The sequence below is a fragment of the Coregonus lavaretus genome, assembly GCF_964263955.1.
Source record: "Coregonus lavaretus genome assembly, chromosome: 16".
Taxonomy (NCBI): domain Eukaryota; kingdom Metazoa; phylum Chordata; class Actinopteri; order Salmoniformes; family Salmonidae; genus Coregonus; species Coregonus lavaretus.
Window position 1 is genome coordinate 25,321,255 of NC_140003.1, and position 20,871 is coordinate 25,342,125.

At 41.1% G+C, this 20,871-nt stretch overlaps 1 protein-coding gene across 1 annotated transcript in view; it reads left to right on the top strand.

Annotated features, from left to right (window-relative positions):
• Positions 1-20,871, top strand: part of lrp1bb (low density lipoprotein receptor-related protein 1Bb) — a gene marked incomplete at both ends in the record, with an annotated part of 417,763 nt that overhangs the window by 280,841 nt on the left and 116,051 nt on the right. Inside the window, 5 exons of the mRNA XM_084179294.1 lie at positions 8,566-8,697; positions 8,960-9,187; positions 10,009-10,183; positions 10,581-10,675; positions 13,691-13,840. Coding sequence (XP_084035420.1) covers positions 8,566-8,697; positions 8,960-9,187; positions 10,009-10,183; positions 10,581-10,675; positions 13,691-13,840 — 780 coding nt within the window. The remainder of the gene's footprint in view (positions 1-8,565; positions 8,698-8,959; positions 9,188-10,008; positions 10,184-10,580; positions 10,676-13,690; positions 13,841-20,871) is intronic.

A 20,871-nucleotide genomic window follows, 5' to 3' on the forward strand; every position in this document is an offset into this window, starting at 1 on the left:
TGGACCCAGGAAGAGTAGCTGCTGTGATAATAAATAAAAATAAAAATACCATGGTGCCTTCCAAGCTCATCACTAAGCTAAGGACCCTGGAACTGAAGACCTCCCCCTGCAACTGGATCCTGGACTTCCTGACGGGCCACCCCCAGTTAGTGAGGGTAGGCAACAACACATCCGCCACGCTGACCCTCAACACGGGGGCCCCTCAGGGGTGTGTGCTTTGTCCCCTCCTCTACTCCCTCTTCACCCACGACTGCGTACCGCACATGACTCCAACACCATCATTAAGTTTGCCAATGACACAACGGTGGTAGGCCTGATCACCAACGACGATGAGACAGCTATAGGGAGGAGGTTAGAGACAACATCCTCTCCCTCAAAGTCAGCAAGACAAAGGAGCTAATCGTGGACTACAGGAAACGGAGGGCCGAGCACGCCCCCATCCACATCGATGGGCTTTAGTGGAGCGGGTTGAGAGCTTCAGGTTCCTCGGTGTCCACATCACTAAGGATCTATCATGGTCCATTTTAACGTTTTAAAGATAGTCTACACCTGTTGTTTATGAAGCATATGAAAAATACAATTGTATTTTATTTGAACCCTTTCCAGAACTCTTTCCACAGAGGGTTCTACATGGAACCCAAAATGGTTCTATCTGGAACCAAAAATGGTTCTACCTGGAACCAAAAAGGGTTCTCATATGGGGACAGCCGAAGAACACTTTTGGAACCCTTTTTTCGAAGAGTGTATTGACTAAGAAGCATTTCTAAAAAGGTGAATCCCCTCTTGCATATAGAGAAGAAGAGCGAGAGAGAGTATAATGGTATTCATTTTAGCTGCTTCTCTGCCCTCATTGGGCCTGCCAATCATGGGGCTTCTCAGCATGCCTACAATAAGAAAGGGGCTGAATGATTGAAAAAGGTGGTCATGCAGAGAATTAGCTTGCATTAATGGTACCTCAGAATGTGTTTTCTCCCTCCGCCCAAATTAGGCTAATTGGTTCATGCTACAGTGTCAAGCTGTTTTTAAAATGAATTGAACCAGAATTAATGAAAGGAACTGCAGAATGAGAGCGGGCTACAATTAATCCTGTCAACACAGATGATAGCCTTTCTCTGTATATGCCCATTGGAAGTCAAATTAAAGGCACAAATGAAATAGATTATGCATATAGGTGTATAGAAAGTATAATAGGCGTACCAGTTGCCACCCTGTTTAATTTCTTAATCCATTTGGCTCATCAATGTACTGATACACTACATGACCCAAAATATGTGGACACCTGCTCGTCAAACATCTCATTCCAAAATCATGGGCATTAATATGGAGTTGGCCCCCCAACAGCCTCCACTGTTTTGGGAAGGCTTTCCACTAGAAAGTTAGAACATTCCTGCGAGGACTTGCTTCCATTTAGCCACAAGACTATTAGTGAGGTCGGGCACTGATGTTGGCCGATTAGGCCTGGCTCGCAGTCGGTGTTCCAATTCATCCCAAAGGTGTTCAATGGGGTTGAGGCCAGGGCTCTGTGCAGGCCAGTCAAGTTCTTCCACACCGATCTCGACAAACCATTTCTGTATGGACCTCGTTTTGTGCACAGGGGCATTGTCATGCTGAAACAGGAAAGGGTCTTCCCCAAACTGTTGCCAAGTTGGAAGCACAGAATCGTCTAGAATGTCATTGTGTGCTGTAGCGTTAAGATTTCCCTTCACTGGAACTAGGGGGCCTAGCCCGAAACATGAAAAACAGCCGCAGACCATCGTTCCTCCTCTACCAAACTTTACAGTTGGCACTATGCATTGGGGCAGTTCTCCTGGCATCCGCCAAAACCGGATTCTTCCGTAGGACTGCCAGATGGTGAAGCGGGATTCATCACTCCAGAGAACGCGATTCCACTGCTCCAGAGTCCAATGGTGGCGAGCTTTACACAACTCCAGCCGACGCTTGGCATTGCACATGGTGATCTTAGGCTTGTGTGCGGCTGCTCGGCCGTGGAAACCCATTTCATGAATCTCCCGACTAAACAGTTATTTTGCTGATGATGCTTCCAGAGGCAATTTGGAACTCTGTAGTGAGTGGGATAGACCATTTCTACGTGATACGCACTTCAGCACTCTGCGGTCCCATTCTCTGAGCTTGTGTGGCCTACCACTTTGCGGCTGAGCCGTTGTTGCGCCTAGACGTTTCCACTTCACAATAACATCACTTACAGTTGACCGAGGCAGCTCTAGCAGGGCAGATATTTGACGAACTGCCTTGTTGGAAAGGTGGGATCCTATGACAGTGCCAAATTGAAAGTCACTGAGCTCATCAGTAAGGCCATTCTGCTGCCAATGTTTGTCTATGGAGATTGCATGGCTGTGTACTAGATTTTATACACCTGTCAGCAATGGGTATGGCTGAAATAGCTGAATCCACAATTTTGAAGGGGTGTCCACATACTTTTGTATATATAGTGTATTTTCAATATATTTCTTTTTTTTCCTCTTTGACTATAGGTTCAGTTCAGATGTCATAGCACAATGTATGAATATTTTAGCCTCATGTAATATGCATAACAGTATTGGGACATTGACACATTTTTTGAAGTTTCTGCTCTGTACTCCAACACTTTGGATTTGAAATGATATAATGACTATTAGGTCAAAGTGCAGACTGTCAGCTTTAATTTGAGGGTATTTTTTATCCATATCGGGAGAACTGCTTAGAAATTACAGCACTTTATGTACATAGTCCCCCCATTTTAGGGGACCAAACGTACAGTGGCTTGCGAAAGTATTCACCCCCCTTGGCATTTTTCCTATTTTGTTGCCTTAAATTTGATTTTTGGGGGGTTTGTATCATTTGATTTACACAACATGCCTACCACTTTGAAGATGCAAATTATTTTTTATTGTGAAACAAACAAGAAATAAGACAAAAAAACAGAACTTGAGCGTGCATAACTATTCACCCCCAACTTGGCTCATCTAGCCACTGGGATTTTTGCCCATTCTTCAAGGCAAAACTGCTCCAACTCCTTCAAGTTGGATGGGTTCTGCTGGTGTACAGCAATCCAAGACATTTAAATGTTTCCCCTTAAACCACTAGAGTGTTGCTTTAGCAGTATGCTTAGGGTCATTGTCCTGCTGGAAGGTGAACCTCTGTCCCAGTCTCAAATCTCTGGAAGACTGAAACAGGTTTCCCTCAAGAATTTCCCTGTATTTAGCGCCATCCATCATTCCTTCAATTCTGACCAGTTTCTCAGTCACTGCAGATGAAAAAACATCCCCACAGGGATGGTGTTCTCGGGGTGATGAGAGGTGTTGGGTTTGCGCCAGACAAAGCGTTTTCCTTGATGGCCAAAAAAGCTCAATTTTAGTCTCATCTGACCAGAGTACCTTCTTCCACATGCCTTGTTTGCTTATTATTTTTCTGTAAGCAATGCCTTTTTTCTGGCCATTCTTCCGTAAAGCCCAGCTCTGTGGAGCATACGGCTTGAAGTGGTCTTATGGACAGATACTCCAATCTCCGCTGTGGAGGGTTACAGCTCCTTCAGCGTTGTCTTTGGTCTCTTTGTTGCCTCTCTGATTAATGCGCTCCTTGCCTGGTCCTTGAGTTTCGGTGGGCGGCCCTCTCTTGGCAGGTTTGTTGTGGTGCCATATTCTTTCAATTTTTTAAATAATGGATTTATTGGTGATCCGTGGGATGTTCAACGTTTCTGATATTTTTTTATAACCCAACCCTAATCTGTACTTCTCCACAACTTTGTCCCTGACCTGTTTGGAGAGATACTTGGTCTTCATGGTGCCGCTTGCTTGGTGGTGCCCCTTGCTTAGTGGTGTTGCAGACTCTGGGGCCTTTTAGAACAGGTGTGTGTGTGTGTGTGTATATATATATATATATATATATATATATATATATATATATATATATATATATATATTTATTACTGAGATCATGTGACACTTACATTGCACACAGGTGAACTTTATTTAACTAACTTCTGAAGGTAATTGGTTGCACCAGATCTTATTTAGGGGCGTCATAGCAAAGGGGGTGAATACATATGCACGCACCACTTTTCCGTTATTTATTTTTTAGAATTTTTTGAAACAAGTGATTTTTTTCATTTCACTTCACCAATTTGGTCCCATATTCCTAGCACGCAATGATTACATCAAGCTTGTGACTCTACAAACTTGTTGGATGCATTTGCTGTTTGTTTTGGTTGTGTTTCAGATTATTTTGTGCCCAATAGAAATGTATTGTTAATAATGTATTGTGTCATTTTGAAGTCCCGTTTATTGTAAATAATAATCAAATATGTTTCTAAAAACGTCTACATGAATGTGAATGCTACCATGATCACGGATAATCCTGAATGAATCGTGAATAATGATGAGTGAGAACGTTACAGACACACAAATATAAGACATGCTAACCTCTCACCATTACAATAACATGAGATGTTAGCATTTTGGGGGGGAATGATATTTGTGCGTCTGTAACTTTCTCAGTCATCGTTATTCATAATCCATTCAGGATTATCCATAATCATGGTAGCATCCACATTCATGTAGAAGTGTTTAGAAACATTGTATTCTTATTTACAAAAATAATTACTCCAAAATGACACAATACATTATTTACCATTCATTTCTATTGGGCACTCAATCATCTGAAACACATCCAAAATAAATAGCAAATGCATCCAACAAGTTTGTAGTCACAAGCTTGATGTAATCATTGCGTGATAGGAATATGGGACCAAATACTAAACTTTTGACTACTTTAATACACATAAGTGAATTTGTCCCAATACTTTTGGTCCCCTAAAATTGGGGGACTAGGTACAAAAAGTGCTGTAATTTCTAAACGGTTCACCTGATATGGATGATGTCCTCAAATTAAAGCTGACAGTCTGCACTTTCACCTCGTTCCAAATCCAAAGTGTTGGAGTAGAGAGCCAAAACCACAAAAAAAGTTGTCACTGTTCCAATAGTTTTGGAGCTCACTGTTAATTTCCAGGCTTAGATTATAGCATTGATTGGGTGTTCATTCATTGCTCTTTGTTTTTAAAAGGATTTGCAGAAATTGATCTGTAAACAGAGCTGCTAGTCAAATAAATAATAATATCTTGCATGCTGGTATTGTCTTTCGTATACCGGCCACCTGGTTTACTCTCACACCCTTAAAAATGTAATTTACACAGCTGAGCAACAAATATCTCCCCTTTTAGCTTTCTATGAATGTAAGGCGCCATCCATGAATGTGTGTTAGTACTCTAGTAATCTGGTTTGCATCTATTTAGCAATCTCAGAATGATGCCAATGTGGTAGGAGTTAATTTGGCTGTTTCGTCCTCTGTATCTGCCTGCTCGTGACTGTTCTGCATAGATAAGTGTGAGGAAATTGAACTGCATTTCCGAAGAAGCCAGTAAGTATGTCTAATCCCATTTTAAAGAGCCCCGTGGGCGAAACTTGGCTAATATCCAATCCAGCCAGCCAGTCCCAAAGCCTGAAGATGCTGGTGGTCTCTGCTTGGCCTTGCAGATCTGGACCAGAGAGACTGAGGGAGGGAGGTAGTGAAAGATAGAGGTAGACCACTGGAGAGCTGTGGGGGCTACAGTACTTGTCTCTGGGGGTGTTTGGTGGGTGCCAAAACTGGAGCTTGTCTGGGGGCGTCAACAGTCTGGTTGTAAATACATTATGTGTGACGAGGGGTGGGGTGGGGGGGGCAGGGTTTTAGGATGGGTAACATGAGGTTCGAAAACAGGGAGGAGGTGCCAATGATTAGTTAAGGGGAATGCAGGTCCCAAGGCCTCGCAGTGAGGAACTGTAATTGGTTAGTTATAGCTGCGATAACACATCAAACAGATCCTAACACTCTCCCCTCCAGGCACTGGTGATCCGCAGCAGGCTCATATGATCATATTCGAAATGAAATGAATAGTATCAATACATTTGTATAATGATGTCTCAAGATATAACCATCATACTCATATTCTATTGTATTTACAACGACACAATACAGTGTAGAAAGTACCAGTAGTTGAGTAATATTCATGGCTGCATTAATGCAATCAAATCTACTGATTGTGCCTAAAATGTTATTAAACAAAAGGACCTCTGAATGTATCTCCACATCTTTGCACTATGCTTGCTGAGAATAGGAATTAATACATCGGATCAGCATGCATTATGCATTGAATCACTGCATGGAAGTAAGCAGCTGCTTCAAATACAAGCAGGGTGATACTATTGGAAGCTATAATTAACATTTTGTATTCAGATAACGGGCACCACACATTTATAAGGTAAATATGTGTCTTTCCTACACAGCCCCCTTGTCTCATTTGCTTGTGAGTGACAGAGAAAGAAAGGAGTGTTGATGATAATACAACCTGATTATAACACCTCGGGCTTGACAGAGCCACTACTCCCTGCGTTAGATAAACACAAACACGTTGAATTAATAATCAGATTTAGAAAATACACCGCTATTTTCCGCTGAATATCTATGCAGTCACATTAAAAAGAAAATGTAGCTTTCAAAACAGTGACTTTAAACAACAACAACATAATACACTTCACATATTTTACTGTAACAGTTACTATGACTACGTGAGGCCTTTTATGAATATTCTAGCACCTCCTGAGAGTTTAGATACATTTTACAACAGCGAAGTGCACTAGCCCCAGTTTACATTACATTTTAGTAATTTATCAGACTTATCCAGAGCAACGTACAGTAGTGCGTGCATACATGTTTGTACTTTTTCGTACTGGTCCTCCTTGAGAATCAAATCCACAACCATGGCGTTGCAAGCACCATGCTCTACCAACTGAGCCACACAGGACTGGACATTACGTAGTATACCCAGTAGACTTTACGGTTTGGATTGAAAAGATATCACTCTTTGGGCACCACCCTGTCTCTGCTCTCTGCGTCAGCTAAGCATGGGGGTTATTTATTTATGCGACATCTGCCAGTCTAGAAATGAGCACAGTCTTTCCCCTGTTATTGTAATTTCTCATGGCAATGATTCAGCTGACTGCTGAACTGTATTCAGGCTTTTATTTTGTGTCATGTGTTGTCGGGTATGTTTTCAACTCACGTAGACAGAGCCATTTATCTCTAATAAACCATCTGAATGTATAATGGATTCAGCGAGACATAGTGGAAATTAGTTTGGAAATTAATTTGTCGAGCTTGTTTTGGGTAAATCGCTGCAAAAATGTATCTTTGTATCTGGTATGAAAGTGTACCAAAGGGAAATAACTGTCCAATCTAAAGAAGCTGTGCATTTATTTATCTGTAGTGACTTGGTGTTGACAAAGAAGGAGGAACTCTAGTGTCTGTTCGTATGCTGCTTATATACTGAAATACTGCTGGATCACTGTGGGGTTAAACCTTAGCAATATCCCACCAGACTTGTGCAATGAAATCAGTCTGGAGGAATTGTCAGCACTTACAGGTTTATGTTGGGATTTAAGAGTAGGCAGTTTTGGGCAGCGGTTTTGGTCCTACAATAACAGACTTGATGGAAGAGGAAAAGTCACTGTAAACTCAGAAGAGAGGGTGGGAGAGCGCAATGGAGAGAAAGTGATAGAGAAAGGAGGGAGAGGAAGTACATACAGAGAGTGAGACAGAGGGAGAGAGAGAGCGGGGGGGGGAGCAGATGGGAGAGGAAGTACACTGAGGCTGTGAACTCCTTAAGAGTCAGACAAATGAGTTCCAAGAGGCCTGTCTGTCAGCCAAGCCTTACCAGGAATAGGGAGTTATTTTACAATTTCTTGATTACTCTTTAGTTTGTATAATTAGGTTTGATGGGTCAGCATCCGTTACAAATGCAACTGCCCCAAAGATGTCCCACCTACCCCACCCATTTCTCCTGATGTATGCCAGTGGTTTAAACCACTTGAAAGCAGTGTTGAAACAAGAGAGCCAAGGTGGATGTAGAGTTGGGTAGTGGTATGTGTGGATAAGGTGGAGTGCCATCTGGTCAGCACAACTGTAACTGAGGGAGTCAGTGATATGGTTGAGCAGTACAGATGGCCAACTGGCCATTGAAAAACATTACACCCAGGTTGGCAGCTGTTCCTTTATTTCCTGCTCTTGACCTTTTCGATAGGTGTTAACGTTCCAGAATAGCCCTTTAATCATATTGGTCTGCTGAAAACTACAGAACTAAGCACCTGTATTTTCTGTTTTTATAAGCTTTGGTGCCTTTTACTGTTTACCCTGTCAGGAAGGTGAGCAGACCTTTTGATCATATGCCCAAAAGCAGATCATGTTCTTGTACTTCAGCACTACCACTTCCTTTGCGATATATAGAGTGGACTTCCTACAAAGGATTCCCACAGAAATGGGACTCTTGGGAGGCTTTTTGTTTCAATTGACAGAAATGTGAGGTTTCCTGTTGAATCGTATATGTGGTGAAAGCTTTAAGTGCACATTCATGTATTTGTCATGGGCCAAGTGTTTCTCCTTCTTTTCCATATTTTTAGTTCTTTCTGCTGACAATTCTCTCTCTCGCTCTCTCTCTCTCTCTCTCTCTCTCTCTCTCTCTCTCTCGCACTCCTTCAGCGTCTAACCCATGTGAAGAGAATGATGGGCGTGGCCCGTGCTCACACATGTGTCTCATCAATTACAACCGTACTGCGTCCTGCACCTGTCCACACCTCATGAAGCTGTCCCCCAACAAACAATCTTGCTTCGGTGAGTGGGACGGCCGTCTTCAATCTTTTAACACACCTGTATCTATCCTTTTCATTATCAAAGTCACAAAAAAGTGACTTTGTGCACAATCACATAAAAAATAACCATTATTTAATTGGCACTTGGGATTATGATTTGGGATAAATATCAGCATTTGCATGTCATATGTTACATCCATAACAATATCTGATTTTAAAGGTCAACCACTTCACAAATCAGTGGTAGCCATTGATATTTCTCTCCCCATCTGATTTTTCCATAGTGTTGAAAAGATTCCTCCTGTACGTCAGGCGGTCAGAGATCCGTGGGGTGGATATTGACAACCCTTACATGAACGTCATGACAGCACTGACCATCCCAGACATCGATGACGTCACAGTTGTGGATTACAATGCCCAGGAGGAGAGGATCTACTGGGCGGATGTGAAAACACAGACCATCAAACGGGCCTTCATCAACGGCACCCGGCTGGAGACTGTCATCTCTGGAGGTAGATACTGGCTCAATCCCACATTTTGACCAGGGTCCATATGGCTCTGGTCAAAGGTAGTGCACTATGTAGGGAATAGGGTGCCACTTGGGACGCACCCACTGTCTGTTCTTTATAAGTGTGTAACTCAGAGAGATAATAATGTAACAGAGGTGGATGAGTCATGATGACTAACCGTGATGACTCGTGTAAGCTCTCCCAAGCTAATTCCCAGGCTTTAGCTCAGTTGGCTAACACAGTCTTGTGGTGTGCAGAAACTACGGCTACAATACTTTATAGACCTATAACGTAGTGCCAGTGTCTGCCACTCATTTCATTAACATGATGGACATTTACATTTTCTGATTGGCGTTGAAAAGGGATGAAAGACTCAGTGAAGACAACGGCACATCCGGAACTAACTTCTGCAATTATTGTTTGTTTTGTTGTGTCTGAAAGACTTTGATTGGAATCTCTGTTTTGCCTAATTGTATCACATGAAAGCACGTCGTCAAAGCAAGAACGACAATTGCTGTTTTTCAAGAAGTGTCTCCTCTCTCCTGTCATCCTAATTCCCGTTCTTGAAATTTGTGCCGGAGATATAATTAATGACCCCTGATAAAGAACAGAACAAAAACCTGCCTGCATAAGCTTTTTGACACATTCTATTATGTTTACTATCGCTGTATTTTTCAAATAGTGTTTTATACCAATGTTTTCGTACATGTTTGCTGTCCCAAGGTCTGCAGAAGTATCTGTCTAACTCATGACCCCTGTGACTCCATGTAAAACACATCGTTGGATGCCTGATTGACAGCCTTCCTCTCGTTATTTTCCCTCAGATATACTAAACTGCCGTGGGCTGGCTCTAGATTGGCTCTCTAGGAACTTATACTGGCTCAGCTCAGAGAATGACGAGTCTCAAATCAATGTCGCCCGCCTGGATGGGTCCCTGAAGACTTCTGTCATTCATGGGATTGATAAACCAAGGTGCCTTGTCGTGCACCCCGCCAAGGGGTAAGTAGATTAAACACCACGGCATCTGTGTATTTCACTACTATCTTCCGGGACTCAACATCAACGTGGTATTAAGAAATCTTCATTTTGTTGGAAGAAAAACAAAAACCTTCCAAGGTAGACAAGACACTTTGACATGTTTTTATAACAGTGAATTCCCATGCTTCTCTCATGAAAAGAAAACTTGTTCATAGAATTTGTAGCAATTATTCAGTGGAAATATATAGCTTGTATACAATTTAGTTGCACAGTATCAACATGAATAAAGTGAGCAGCTCTCACGAACTACAACTAAATTGAACAAATTCATTAAGAACTATAGTATAAGGAAATTATTATAAAGTAGAACTGTAAAAATGTAATGTAATGTCTGTGTAATTTTATTATTTCACATTAGGAAAATCTACTGGACAGATGGCAACACAATAAACATAGCCAACATGGATGGGAGCAACAGCAAGGTCCTTCACCAGAACCAACGGGAACCAGTCGGTCAGTTGAACATTGTAGCTCTGTTTGTTCAGACTGTGGAACACTACTGCCTGTTCCAACACTATATGATTCCAACATTCTATATCATGGGACAGATTCAGAGGAGCAGTCCAACAACCAGCTGGCGGTATCTACCCTGTCCACTGTATGGTGTTCATTTTAGGACATCCCTATTCCCTATGAGGAGGCCAGGGCTACTTTGTATGTCGTAGGGAGTAGGGATGTCCTAAAATGAACACCGTTCAGTCACGTCTCCTCATAATGAGCACTAGGTGCATTTGTTGTGTATTTCCAAAGATACAAAGATAGCATCTTTCCAAATGGTAGGGGTTGAAGTCATTTGCTACACTTGACCTAACTGAAAACCTCTTCTGCTGCCATACACAGTTGTTCAACCTGAACTTCTACCGTATACTCAGATGATACAAGCTTCAGTGCACAATTGTTCATCTGCAGGTTCACGCCTCAAGCAGCGTGTTCTCACAGCACAGGCAGACCTACAAGGTCAAGTCTTCACTTTCTCAGATAAACACAGTACCGTTGTCTTCACTGTGTCTCAGTCAGGTAGGGTTGGTAGGCCCTGTCAGAAATATAAATTGCCAGCGTGCTATATACATCACATGACTTCATTGATGATGATGGGCCGGACCTGGGGACGGTGGTAAATTAACGATGTGTTGTGAATGTGAATCTGCCATCCATAATCTACACCAGGCGCGCACACACACACACAAACACACACCGTGGGAGACCGAGAGCTGTCCACAAACACAATTGAAGTAGCCCCCAGTTGCCACCATCAATAGTGCCATTCTGTCAAATCCCATCATGTCTGCTAGAGAATGGATTTAAAAAGGAAGGAGTCACTCTCTGGTCAAATGATTTATAATGTCAAGTGGAGGTCATAGAGATATCCCAGGCAGGCTGCAATGAATCATTCCAACAACCTCACAGACACATGCGCCCATGACACATGCACACACACGCAGGCACACACACAAACAAACACACGTGCGCGCACGTGCACACATGACACATGCACATACACGCAGGCACACACACAAACAAACACACGTGCGCGCACATGCACTAATGACACATGCACACACACACACGCAGGCACACACACACTCGCAAACACACACATGTGCACGCTCACACTTACACTCACTCCTATAGATACACACATAGTCCTACATCCATACTTTCACATATGGAGTCACATCCCAGGCTACAAAAAAGATTGCAACAATCTCACACTCACCCCAACAGACACATACAGTGCTATGAAAAAGTATTTGCCCCCTTTCTAATTTTCTCTACTTTTGCATATTTGTGATACTGAATGTTATCAGATCTTCAACCAAAACCTAATATTAGATAAAGGGAACATAAGTGAACAAATAACACAACAATTACATATTTATTTCATAAACAATTTATGCAACACCCAATTCCCCTGTGTGAAAAAGTAATTGCCCCCTTACACTCAATAACTGGTTGTGCCACCTTTAGCTGCAATGACTCCAACCAAATGAATTTTTGCCCACTCTTCCATGCAGAACTGATTTAACTGCTTTGTCCTCCCGAGTGGCGCAGTGGTCTAAGGCACTGCATCACAGTGCAAGCTGTGCCACTAGGAATCCAGGGTCTGTCGTAGCAGGCCGCGACCGGGAGACCCATGGGGCGGCGCACAATTGGCCCAGCGTCGTCCAGGGTAGGGGATGGAATGGCCGGCAGGGATGTAGCTCAGTTGGTAGAGCATGGCGTTTGTAACGCCAGGGTTGTGGGTTCGATTCCCACGGGGGGCCAGCATGAAAAATAAAATCATAAAAAATAAAATACAAAGAATGAAAACAATCACTAACTGTAAGTCGCCAGGCATAACTGGAACCATGTCGTCCAAAAAATAATTTTGAATCATCTGTCCATAGAACGTTCTTCCAAGAGTCTTGATGATCATCCAGGTGCTTTTTGGCAAACTTTAGTCAACTTTTTGGATGAGATGGGTCCCATTATGCCTGGCGAAAACCAAACACTGCATTCCACAGTAAGAACATCATACCAAAGGTCAAGCATGGTGGTGGTGGTGTGATGGTTTGGGGATGCTTTGCTGCCTCAGGACCTTGATGACTTGCCTTAATAGAAGGAACCATGAATTCTGCTCTGTATCAGAGAATTCTACAGGAGAATGTCAGACCATCCATCTGTGAGCTGAAGCTGAAGCGCAGCTGGGTCATGCAGCAAGACAATGATCCAAAACACACTATAAAGTCTACATGAAAATTGCTAAAAAGCAACAAATTTGAAGTTTTGGAATGGCCTAGTCAAAGTCCAGACCTAATCCCAATTCAGATGTTGTGGCAGGACTTGAAACAAGCAGTTCATGCTTGAAAACCCACACGTCACTGAGTTAAAGCAGTTCTGCATGGAAGAGTGGGCCAAAATTCCTCCACAGCGATGTGAGAGACTGATCAACAACTACAGGAAGCATTTGGTTGGAGTCATTGCAGCTAAAGGTGGCACAACCAGTTATTGAGTGTAAGGGGGCAATTACTTTTTCACACAGGGGAATTGGGTGTTGCATAACTTTGTTTATGAAATAAATATGTAATTGTTGTGTTATTTGTTCACTTATGTTCCCTTTATCTAATATTAGGTTTTGGTTGAAGATCTGATAACATTCAGTATCACAAATATGCAAAAGTAGAGAAAATTAGAAAGGGGGCAAATACTTTTTCATAGCACTGTATTATACAAACTGTACATTCAAACAACCATAGTACCTCTAATACTAGATGCATCTAGCATATGTGTACATTTGACTGATTGCCATCATGCGGACTAAGTCATTAAATATTTGACATGTGATGACGTTATTGCAACCAGTTTTTCCCACTTGGGTGGGCTTTACCATATCTGACACAATGATCTGGCTTAAAAAAGAAAATGCATCATATAGTCACATATAGGTTTTACACCTATTATTAACCCCCTGTCATTCTTCTCCGCCAGGTCTCTCTATAGACTACACAGCCAACAAGCTGTACTGGATCAGCTCTGGTAATGGCACTATCAACAGGTGCAATGTGGACGGTAGTGCACTGGAGGTGCTGGAGAGCATGAAGAGGGAGCTAACCAAAGCCTCGGCCCTGGCTGTTATGGGTGAGTTGTGGCTAGTTTAAAACGTATTGTACCCACATCCAATGACTTGCAGGTGCTGGGTACAAAAAACTATTGACATAAAGAGTAGATACACTGATGCATGCTCCCTCTGTTGTATTGTAAAACGTTTGGACCTGAAGGTCTTCATCAGGCTTGAATAGTGGAGCATGTCAGCGAGTGCATCAGATTCCCGTCATGGATTAAGGGAGAAAGGGAGGATTAGGGCCTAGGTCTGTACATGTTGCTAGTTAAGTGGCTCCTGGATGAGGCCATTTAACCAGTGCTGTGGAATGACTGTGACAGTTCTGCTTCACTCTGTGTGAAATTGTCTGGGCATTAGATAATTAAACCACTGGCTGGAGCTGCATGTTGATTGATGATTGATTCTTTTTGTAATGAAAATGGATGTGGATGCCCATAGTGGAGTGTTGTTGCTTTGTATCAGTGCTGGATCTAATATGTTGGACATTATTACTCCGACATGGTGCTTCTTTTCAATAAGATGGCATTTCTTTCTCAAGACTATTTGTTTGTTTGTGCCATTGCACCATACATAATACAAAGACTCACACATGACTGAACTGATTCTAACACTTGGTCACACTTTAATGCAAAAGCCTATGTAGGTCACAGTCGAGTCTAAGGTGAAACGTTTGAAATCTGTGAATGAAACTTTTTCAATAAATACATAGTGGGAGTAGAAACAATATAAAGTTATCATTCTCTATTCTTTTCCCTCCACTGGTAACTAGTCAGCCTCATGGTAGGGCTTAAAACGAAGAGGAACATTAAGTTTGGCCTCAGAGGATGAAAAAAGATATATGCCAAACGTCAAAGTAGAGGTTGTTAATGTAATTGATTTAAGACCAGATGGAAAGGGAAAAGTAAGACCACAGTGCATAAGACATTTAATTCAGCGCACAGCATCTGGCTTCAAAATTGCATTACTCTCACTACACCATTTTGGATTCAGGATACACATTTTAAATAACTACACGTCCTAACAGTTACAATCTGGACAATTGGGAGGAAGCTTCTTGCTGTACGAAGATACATGTCTGTTTGCCAGGAGTGGTAATGAGAAGCAGTGACAGAAGGTTGCTGTTTTAACTTGGTGTTGACGGTCAGAAACATTGTCAAAGAAAGATTTGCTGTCCTTTGATGCACCGTATTTAGTGATCGTAATGCAGGTCTTCCGCATTTCTCAGCAAACGAACAAGCGTGCCTCTCTCTCGCTGCAAGTTTACAAAGACTAATTAGGCGGTCAGAAAGTAAAGAAACAACTATTGAAGTTAGCTACTTTATAGTGTCTACTTAGAGTCCGGAGGTATGGAGGTTGGAACGACTGTGACAATGCATTTACTTCAGTATATATCTTTTTAAGTTCGCAACTTACGACCATTTTTTAGTTTTATTTTATGGAGGAAGCACAGTAAAGTAAAATGTTCTTGCTGTTAAAATTGAGACTTTATCGCATTCCACAAAATGTGAGCCGGAATGCAAGGCGACAAAGACTAATGACTAAGTTTGAAAGCAGTAGAAGGTTACAGTAGAACAGTGGAATGATGTGTTCACAACAAACCATCTATCATACTTAATGAAAGTTTGGTTGTATTGTGGAAATTATTTTCATTGCTTTGAGTGGCATATTTATATTCTGCCAAAGATAGAGAACGATTGTGCAGTGGTTTTGTATTTATGTTGGATATTGGAAAGGAAGTGTGTGTGTGTGTGTGTGTGTGTGTGTGTGTGTGTGTGTGTGTGTGTGTGTGTGTGTGTGTGTGTGTGGATGTGTTTAACTATACTTGTGGGGACCAGAAGTCGCCAGAGGAATAGTAAACAAATAAAAATGTAACCAACTGGGGACATTGGCTAGTCCCCACAAGGTCAAATGCTATTTCTAGGGGCTTTAGGGAAGAGTGCGTGTGTGCGTGCGTGAAACATGTTTGTAAAACTGTCACTAACCTCTGTTCATAACTCTTAGTTCATAATACCAATTATCATAAAAATGTCAAGGTATGATATTTATGAGCTTACTAATGAGAAGAGTGGCCAAACAGGTCAGACTAATGTTTTGCAATGGCAATACAAACGTAGATGCATGAAGAATACCTTACACAGTAGCTTTGTGACTTTTCAAATTATAACCCATGACCATGGAATTGCAAATATTGTGTTTGAATATATTTTCCTGTCCAATTTAAAGCTATTCGTTCAAATTTAAAATCAACCCAAAATAACCAACAAACCGAACAGACACAACAAACATAGTCAAAACCAAATACAGTAAGGTCATATAAAGAGATCCAACCCATGATCAATAAAACTAATAAAAAATAAAGAGTAAATATGAGTTAAGGTGTATGTCTTTTTATCGCTATGTAAGCCTAATGGATATTTGCTTTGATTTTGAAATAATGTTCAGTACTTAGGCGAGGTTTTAGCTGGAAACTATAAACATATCCTGCTGAGAATGTTTTTGCATCCAGTACATACAGTATAGGTTATTTACAGCTGTGGGATTGAAGAAAGGCTGTGATGTTCTTTCAAGAAAATTACATTGTGTCCAAATATGATCTGTTGATGACATTTCCTAGTGAAAAGCATATCAACTTTTTCCCCAGTGAATCATCTTTAAAGGTGAATGACAGATGTCTGCTCTTCAGCTGTAGTTCAGTCCATGGTGTGGAATGAATGATTGAGATTGGATTTATTCTCCAGCCAACTCTCAACTCCAAAGCTTTCATTTAAAAATCCATACCCAGTTTCCTCTTGGAAAGGACCCACATTTATTTAATGTAGAATAATCTGTTGAGATCTATAATTAAATTGACGCTGTGGTATCCATCAGTTTCAGTAATATTGTTTGCTTTTTCATATGTTCTTGATTATACACCATCTGTTCCGAAGGCACATTTCTTATTAGATACTGTTAGCTTTATTTGCTTGCTAGTGTTATGGGCTTGTGTGTTTTAGTATGGAAAGCTGTATATTCATGTAATTGTTTTATATCAATAATTTAATTTAGATGTCATTTTTTAATATATTTTTTGCACAATATAATAAAATCCCCCCCAAAAATTATATCAATAATTCCCCATAGGATTCAATGGAGAAACACATTTTTAATATCGATAATTATTATTTTTATATCAATAATTATATTATAAATGTCGAATATTTAGCATTATTAAGATGTAAACCAGTCAGCTTCTAGTGCAATGAATGCCAATGAAGAGGAGGGTGGAGAGAGCACTGAGAGAGTCTTTATATTTTGTTGCCTGAAAATTAAATTAAATAATTTATTCAATTTTTTAAAAATCCTACCGATATACACATGCTACTCCATATTTCTACAGTGAAAGAAAAATTGCATAAATTTGTACAAATTAATACAAATAAATCAACAAAAATATATTGTTTGCGTATTGTATGTCTTCACACCCCATAGTTCAGAGGTGGTACCACAGGTCCCAGAGTGGTGTGGTGGAATTCTGGGGCCCATCATATTTCCTGATCTGGTAACCTGACCGGGTAAAACTCTGGACCTTATATGGTATGACGTGAGTAATCTGTTGTAAAAACGTTTAATATGGATTATGATGGGACCAGAGTTTTTCTAATCAGGTCACATGGTTTTAAAAAACTCCTAGATGAAAACCCTGTCAAACAGCAGCAACCTTTTACTTGTTCATATGAATTACATGTTAAAAAAGAACTAGGGGGTTTCCTATACACAGAGAAAGCAACATGATTGGACAATAAAACTCACAGGGCTGAGCTTGCTTTTGCTGCTTTGCATCATAGTCCTGCCCTATGCAACTGTTGGACTAATTAAAATTAGTATTTCAGCTACTGTGTTTATTGATTCATTCCAGTTAATCATTTTGTATTTAAAAGTATAGGTTTGAATATAAACCAAATCTGATCCGATTCACATTTTCTCACAAACAAATGGGCTATAAATACACAATGTTACCACTTCGTTTACCCTTGCCAGAGGGACAGGCCGCATATTAGGCTAGACTATGCAGCTGCTGTTAGCAGCCTACAGTTGATCAGACTGAAACATAGTCTTGTTTCCATGCAATACAGCATGTCAGATCACAAACATTTATGTGTATAGGCGGCTACATTTATGAATGAGTTTTTGCTTGTGTCTGGAGTGATGTTTTATCACGGTTGCTAAATAAATACCAGAGGAGAGTGGAGAGCGCACATTCTGCTTTGTACATTGTGCCCATAGAGAATGATAGAGGCCTCTAGTGGCCAAAAGGCCATTTTAGCATGGGCAGCACCATTGAGGACTTCCACCATTTTAATATAGTCAACTGGGTGGGATTTCCAACTTCATTGGCTGATCCCTCCTGATGACCCTGTTGGAGTCATGTCCAACCATGTCATTAGGAGGGATCAGCCAATCGTGAAGAAGAAAATTGACTACTTAAAAAAATAGTTTTAAGGCAGCAAAATGTGAAGACTGTGCAAAGGGTGTGTAGACTTTCACTAGCGACTGTATGTAGGAGCATGCAAATGTAATCCCGCCCCCATGAAGGTCATTATCATGTGCACGTTTTAATTATAGATATCAAAAACTGGAATTATTGATATCGATTCATATTTTATTTTAATATTTTTTGTTGTTGAATTATTAGTATCAAAAATGTAATTATTGATATACAAAAATACAATTAATATATGTGAAAACTGCTTTCCATAGTCTCTGCTCCATTGTGAATTAGCTAATCAAAGTTATTGAACGCTGATTAAACAACAGTTCCTTCCTGTAGCGGAGGCCTTTGGTCTGCCTTGTGTTAATCAATGAAAGGCTGTATTTGTAGTGGTTAGGCTTGTTCTCAACCGTCAGCCTGTGTCAATTAAGAGAGATTGAGATATAACAGGGGGCTGACCTGGATCTATTGCCCCCCCCCGTGTGTGTGTGCTGCTGCTGCTGCATGACAAACACCATTATGAGAATGTTCAGTTGAAGTATTAAAACAGCATGTTGAGACTCGAAACTAAAAGTGTCAGAATGAGTAGCAAAATTATTCTAGTCGTCGATGGAGCTATCGGGTGTTTTGAAGAGCTTAATCACAACAAATGGCAATTCCCCCAGAATGTCAACAATTGCATGTTTTTTGCCCAATCACTGATGCATCCTGATGATTGCCAAGAACAGTTGTGAATGGAGGTAATGAAAGCAGTGTGTGTGACACCAGGTTGTGTGACGAGGTGGTGTTGAAGGAGTCAGGCGCAGAAGGGTAAATCACAGAATAACAGGCTTTAATCCACAAAATACAGGTTTACGCAGAACTGCGTCAAACACACTCCAGGGCACAAAACAGGTGCACTGGAAAATACAAGGCACACAGGAAAATACTCCCGTCTAACAAAATTCACGAGCTCCACCGAGCTTCACTAACCTTCACAATAAACAATCACCCACAAGGACAAGGGGGCAGAGGGAACACTTATACACAGACTAATTAGGGGATTAGAACCAGGTGTGTGTGATAACGAGAAAAGACAATTGTGATGATGATTGGGGCGGCAGTGGTTAGTACTCCGGTGACGACGAACGCCGAAGCCTGCCCGAACAAGGAGGGGAGGCAGCCTCGGCCGAAGTCGTGACAGGTTGATCCATTCAACTCCTGAAGATACGTGCTACTGTTTTTCGCTGGGCTAGACTGAGATGTGAGGGACTGTGTTTAGAAGTTGTGTATGTGTTACGTAAGGTGTTTAGACGGTGTGGGTGATCCATCCATCAGCCTCAACCCAGTGGTTGAGGTTTAAATTAAATACGATGAGCAACAACCAAGCAATCACCACTACCCACTGGCCCCAGTGGCAACAAATGAATGCAGAAAGCACAGCTAATCTGGACTAGGTGATCCAGAGGGTCAACTGTTTGGGAAGCAGCATGTAGGCTGTCAGTCTCACTCAAAGCAATTTGGCTGATTCCAGAAAATGAGTTTTACTTTCCTTTTTAATGTTGACTTTCGTCCCAAAGCTATTACACTGCACTGTAGTGGGTTCCTTCCTTCTCTGCTTTACAACAACTGAGATTTAGGCTACATTTAGAAAGTGATTGTAAATAGGTAACATCTTACTTCATTATAGTCTGTGGTCAGATATGATAAAGGATAAACACAACATTTCCATCTGTTTTTGATGAGGAGGTTTTGGAGGAGTGGATGATGTTGATAAAAAGACACATTTTTCGATTCTTCATCAATTTGAAGGCTTAACTGCTTTATGGGCAAATCTGCCTTTTAGACACTGCTAGGGTGCAATCATAGTCATCTAGCAGTTTCCCTGCTGACAATAGTTATTCATTTGCAGAACTGAGCAATAAACACAAAAAATAGCACCAATAGATTTAAAGCAGACAATCAATTGTCACAGCTCTGCAATTTAATATAAAAATACACAATTATAAGAAATAATTGTAAATAAAAGAAACATATATTTTTGAAAGTAATTTTTCTGTTGGAGCACCTCCACTGTCTGCGACTGCAAAATGCAATACCACATCTGTGCATAACCACTTCAATTCTCATACATTGAGAAAGATGTACTGAATCTTTGTTGATAATGGCAGTTATAATAAATATAAAAGTATAGTCCCTCTGCTAACTTCAGAACACATTTCATTCATAGATCACTTTTCAGATTGGGAAAGTTGGCCAATATTTATTCTGGGTACACCACTGTGGCCCTTTCAGCAGTTCACAGTGTTAGGTGAGCTTGGTTGCAGCTGTTCAGTGAGGTTCATTGCACTCCACTGGGTTTTTGAATGGAAAACCCTTGTCACGTCTGAGGCAAGGCAACTGCTCTAGTCCAGTCTGAGGCCAATAGTGAGCGTCACTAGATTTCACCAGCGGGTGCTGTGATAGCTCCACTCCTAAATGGGATGCATACACACCACAGGAGGCTGCTGAGGGGAGAACGACTCATAATAATAGCCAGAACGGAGCAAATGGAATGGCATCACACACCTGCAAACCATGTGTTTGCTGTATTTGGTACCA